This window comes from Chelon labrosus (assembly GCF_963514085.1).
Source record: "Chelon labrosus genome assembly, chromosome: 19".
In the NCBI taxonomy this organism is placed as follows: Eukaryota; Metazoa; Chordata; class Actinopteri; order Mugiliformes; family Mugilidae; genus Chelon; species Chelon labrosus.
In genome coordinates this window covers 7,744,069-7,749,841 of record NC_140352.1, presented here as the reverse complement: position 1 = coordinate 7,749,841, position 5,773 = coordinate 7,744,069, and the positions used below count along the sequence as shown (strand labels likewise).

At 43.3% G+C, this 5,773-nt stretch overlaps 1 protein-coding gene across 2 annotated transcripts; it reads right to left on the bottom strand.

Moving 5' to 3' along the window:
* Positions 1 to 244: 244 nt before the first annotated feature.
* bub3 (BUB3 mitotic checkpoint protein) lies at positions 245 to 5,292 on the bottom strand (the record flags this gene model as incomplete). 2 transcript variants are annotated; one of them, XM_084567045.1, is made up of 8 exons in its annotated part: positions 5,091 to 5,287; positions 4,213 to 4,407; positions 4,046 to 4,115; positions 3,791 to 3,942; positions 3,326 to 3,484; positions 2,994 to 3,171; positions 2,548 to 2,764; positions 245 to 605 (listed from the first exon to the last, which is right to left on the bottom strand). In XM_084567045.1, the coding sequence occupies exons 2-8, from the start codon at positions 4,405 to 4,407 to the stop codon at positions 596 to 598; spliced, it is 981 nt and encodes a 326-aa protein (XP_084423171.1). In that variant the 5' UTR covers positions 5,091 to 5,287. The 2 variants fall into 2 exon arrangements, with proteins under 2 accessions (XP_084423171.1, XP_084423172.1); XM_084567046.1 differs by lacking the exon at positions 245 to 605 and having other exon boundaries at positions 2,544 to 2,764; positions 5,091 to 5,292.
* Between the last annotated feature and the right edge of the window lie 481 nt (positions 5,293 to 5,773).

Here is a 5,773-nt window from a genome sequence, read left to right as displayed (position 1 = left end):
CCGGGTCATCCAGTTTACTCCCCACCAATAATAAAGCAGGTTCTAGTTTAGGACACAGACCTCTGATGCCTATCAGCGCGGGTCACGGTCTGAGGGCAAGTGGAGCCCCCAAGACGAGAGGATCCTCGCTTTCCCTCAACACATCATCAAGAGGAGCAACCTCCTCTGCCCCGACACATTCCTAGAATATCACAGGTCTTCTTTTCCTTGCGGCACGTTAGAAAAGTATGAATCGACTTCAGGCCGTTTGTCAAAACTTGAGAATTTATTGTACAGCAAGTGACAAACTCAGTCAGCATCGGTATTAGAAGACTGATCCAAAGACGTGTGTTGTGTTAAAATGGGAGTACAAAAACTGACAAAAAGGTGTGTATAAATCAGTTATCGCCAAGAAAAACAGAAGAAGACAAGAAACAATAAAATATTTAACATGAGAGAAGAAAGTTTTAACAAACATTACTTACAACAGAGAAGTAATAACTGGCGTACTGGAATGGAAAGAAACAACACGAAACGGTAAGGTAGTGGTACACTGGATGCCAGCAGATAAACCCAATGTGATAAAGGCGTCGGAGGGAACCATTCCACGGTGCACTCAGGTTGACCTGTAAACCAGAAACAAAAGGGAAGAGATTTAATTGGAGCTGAGGAATCGCTGGATCGATGCACGGAGACGACCAAATCACATCTGTCGAAGCAAAACCAGGCAACCTGGAGACTCTGATATTTTGAGGATGGAGTAGAACATATTAAAGACAACAATGGTTTCTGGGTTTGATAAATCTGCTGCTTTCATCAATAAAATATTTGAACAGAAGCTTAATGAAAAAGCATCAGGCTACAAGTCATTTTCAGTGGAAACCAACGATATGAAGCCACAAATTGATGCTCAACGAGTAAAGGGTGCGACATACTACACTACAGATCAAAGCTGAGCTGGTTCTAACTTTCTGTCAACGCTTCAATGACCAATAAACAATCATGGGCGTTTGCTGCACCTGTTCAAAGACAGTTTAACACTCAGTGACAATCCAAAGAAAACTTAGGGCCTGTCCACACAGAAACGCAGAAGTTTTGCATCGTTTTGGCCGATCCTCCACACGTATCCTGTAAACGCATAGCCCTAAAACGCACTTTTCTGAAAACGGGTCCCAGGGTGGAGAAATTCGCAAACACACCTCTTGCGTTTCTGTGTAGACAGACAGAAACGGAGAAAACGATGGCGTCATTGCCACACCCCCGAGCAGCCTTCCACCTCTTATATCCCGCGAGACGTCTCATAACAACGTCAACAACAATGGCGGACTACATGCTAGTTTTCCTGCTGGAGAAGATATTGAGCCTATTAGGGTTACCAGGGCAAAATATAATTTCTCCTTGAGTTTGGTTTCTTCTAAAGCCGATTTGTAAACAGCGCTCAAGCTTTATGCGCATGCTCCGCCTCTTCCTCTCTCCGTTTTTGGTGAATTTCTGAAACTGAAACAGCGCCACCTATAGGCCTGGAATATGAAGTAGCGTTTTCGGTCGTGCTGAAATGGACCTGTGTGGACGCGGATATTTCTTGAAACGATGACATCGAAAACGGAGAGGAAAAAGATCGTTTTCGTACGTGTGGACGAGGCCTTAGTTGACCACGCTTGGCCATTTTCTAACTTTTGTGGCTCGTAGTGTGAAGGTTGCAGATCATGTAAACTTCCTAATCTACCTTTCTGACATACAGAAACATCTGCTAAAACAGATGTTTATTACAGTTGGATCCACCCTAGGAGGAGGTCATTATGTGACAATATGTGTCATAGACTGTATATAAATATGGACAATGTGCCGCCACGTCTTTGCATTGGCCAAACTGATGCTAGTTTCCTGGGGATACGAGCGCCGCCATCTTGCGACTTTGGAGCGCAGTACGGTCCGAGAGTGGAGCCACGAGGAGCCGCGATATCGATGACCTGACCACACTTCCGCCACACTCACTGACTTTTCCATTTAATTAATACTACGCTCTGCCTCTACCAGTTACAAGGAAATGTTGGATTATACCAGTGGTCCTCAATTGTTTTCTGTCCCTCACTAAAGAAACACTTGTTCTCGGTTTAAGACAATGTTGAACACGAAACAAAAACAAGCACATCCATGTAACTGCTTCTGGGTTACTTCTTATGGTATATTTTTAATAATGCGACATATAACACAACGTTCAAACAAGCCTCCGTCTGACTGCTTTCAAGAAATAATTTAAAATGTCACAGTGTAAGTATTTATTACAGTCCGGCTGTGGTGGATTGCATTAAATTCTACAACAAGTTTCTATTTGTCTGGTCGCTGGGTGTACAACAGCAGATGATACCAGAGGTTGGATTTTCAGGTTCTCATCTGTCTATCTTTCAGCTGTCGGATATTGAAAAGTGGACGGACAGAGATACTGATCAGCATAATGCAGCAGCCTGACGTGCTCCTCGTAAACAGGACTGCTTACAGATTCAGGGAGTAGTAAACTACCATGTTGTGTGTTGCTGGGCACCGCACGGGGGGGGGAGGAAGACTCACTTGGGCTTTGTCTCAGCGTCTGTGACCTGGCGGATGAAGATGGCGTCCTCCGGGTGGCTGATATCTCCTTTCTCGTGCATGTAGGAGGCGGCGATAGCAAGCATGGTGCCGTCGTTATTGAATGCCAGCGACGCAATGCTGGTTGGGTAACGGTGGAACTGACACAGTCGCTTCTTGTTGAAAGGGTCCCAGATGTTCACGAAGCCGTCCGAGCCACCTGGTGAAAGGAGAGGCTCAAGGTCAACCTCAAACGTTTTAAGCTGCGTTACAGATGAGATATGGATCTATATTAACTGGGTTCTGCACGCAACCTTGGCAGCTCAGTGATAAAGGTCAGTGGCAAATCTTTACAAAACAGAAAGGCTCAACTATAGGAAAGAAAAAAAAAAAAAACGTAGGAAGAAACAAATATTCCCCTTTATCAAGACCTAACTAGCCAAACGCACCTGTGGCAAAGGTGTTATGAGCACTGTGAAATGAGATGGCATTGACGGGGTAGACGTGCTCAATTCCATCCTCCTTCAGCCTATGGCACTTGAAGGCATACTTCTTCTTCTGAAACTCCTGGCTCGGGTCCAGGTACTCCACAGCTACACGTCCCTCGATTGAACTCAAGACGTAGCCCTGCAGCCAAGACAGAAGATATGAAGTTACAATTCTGTACATTAAAATTTGTACCATTAATATGAGACTGTATAGGGAGTTAATTACCCGTCAAGGCTTAACACAAATATACTTTTATTAATGTTATTAGAACCGTGGCCCGTTTAAAGATTACCTGTTTGTTGGGGAAGGCTCTAATGCAGCGAGTCTGATACTTGAGACTGGACTCTCTTCTTTGCTGCACGTAACCCATGTTTCTTAAATCCCAGACCAGGACTCGTCTTCCGGCTGTGCCCACGATCATCTTATCCCCAGCCACAGAGAGGGTGTACACCTGGCACAAGGATGATACGTATGAGACCAGACAGAGGCATAACACTAGCCCCACCAATAAATAAATAAACTGAACATGGCATATCATTTCCCTGCATTAAATACATCCGATTAAAAAAGTAAAAAAGTAATTTAATAACATCTCTAAAGCTTTAGATGTGAAAGTAGAAGGTTGTAAGATCAAGAAAGTTGACCATACAATTGTAAAAGTTTATGTTAAAAGTATACTTAACGAGATTTAAGTGATTCTTAAATAACTTTCTTATGAACAGCATTGTTAAGGACTAATGTGTCTCTATGGCTCTACCTTTTCCGGCTGTGTAAAAGTGCCAGCATTGCAGGGAGTCCGTGGGTCCCACAGCCGAACCGATCTGTCCCAGCTACCCGTTACCATGACGTTAACTTCTGGGCAGTACTCCACACAACGAATGGGGGCATCATGTGTTCCAACTATTGTATCTGTTAGAGGAAACATAAAGCATTAAAATATACACAAGCGAACTCGACCATAAAGATTAACGTCACATTTAGTTGCTATATACCAATCAGGTTTATGACACACCTTGGTCTGTGTTCAAATCGTGAGTTTTTAACTGCGCGTCTAAACCTCCGCTCCAAGAATGTGTCGGGTCCTGCAAGTAAAGGGTGACATATTTTGTGTTTGTGCTTGACTACCAAGGTGGGTTAGACATGACAACAGGGAGCCCAAACAAACGTTCTGCGACCTACGTAAAAAGCACAGTCAAGAACCGGAGCCGAGTGCTGGTACTTCATCCGCATGGTGTTGCCCACGACATCGTAGAGGCGGACGGTGCAGTCCCAAGAGGACACCAGGAGGAACTGGGCTGTGCTGGGGCTGAACTTGACAGAGGAGATGCTGTCCTCTGGTCCCTGGTTCAGCTTGTACTCGTTGGAGCCCGTCATCTGCAGAAGAGAAATAATTCATTTTAAGTTTAGATTTTGCAACCCTCCAGCTGATGTATATTGAGTATAAACAAAGCATGGATCCAATTAAACAGGAAGTGCTACAGCGATGACTTTGACATTTACATCTGAAACTACACTGCACATTATATTTATCTGAACCATAGCCACCATTTGCAAAACATACTGTGTTAACTGAAGATTTCTGACAACTGCATTTAACTGACCAATAACATTTGGACGTTAGCCTGAAAAACAAAACATTGAAGAATGTAATTAGAAACCAAACGTTGGATGTTTTGCTGCAACTTCATACAAAAGATCCGAGGTTCGTTTAATACTTTAGTCAGTTTACAGGGAGTGAATTGCCCTGCTAGTCTGCTAGTCTAAAGGCTTTCCTGCACAGATCTGGCTAGGGAAAACCAGTTAGCTATTTAGTGCTAAACCTGCTAACACTCCAGCTAAATTGCGTCCTTTTGTAGATGGTAGATCTGGAGGAAAGGTGAATTTACTTTGTGACTTTACAACCGCATTAGTTTTTATTTCACACCTACCACGCGATTTATTCCGTCACACCCAGCAAATACACCAAACCCAGCTCTACTGCCACCGGTGTTTGCTAACGCTAGCTTAGGACGCTAAAGACAACGACTACAAGCCCTGGCGATAGCCGTTTCACTTACCGTTTCGGTTCGGTGTGCTTCAGACGCGAGCGGTCCTTTTTATTTCACCAGACTATAGCTTATGCTTTGGTTTACAACAAATAAATATGATAGTTGTTGTGGACAGAAAATGCTAGAAGACAATGTGCCTCCGTTAAGCTAGCTTCCCTTGTAAGCGCTGCTGCTGCCGATGCTCCTCAGGACGCTGATTGGTCGAATCGAATGTTCAAGTTGGCGCCTGAGATTTCATTGGTTGATTTTGACTCGGACCGGATGTTTCCGTTGTCTCGACACAGATCACGTGACACAGGTCTGCTTCCTGCTACAGGATGTAGTAGTTCCGGAATATGATCAGTTATGTTTCATTTAAGATAAGCACATTGTAGGTATATTAAAATATGTAAGGCTATAGTAAATATGCAGAATATATATATAAATATATTTATAACAAACCATAAAATTAATTTTAAGGCAGTCTGCTACAGACTTGATTATTCTTATGAATGGAACATTTAGGTGTTTTTCATCAGGTACACTGGCAGAGCATGTTCTATTGGCTTCATGCACATAGGAATCATTTTCTTCATATTCTTTTTGTCTCTTAAAAGGCATTAGGTCACATGTAGGCTGGTTCAGTCCTCCTCTCAGGTCACAGCAAAAATCTACCCTAATGTTAATGTGGTTAAATGTATGAACTTTCTAAT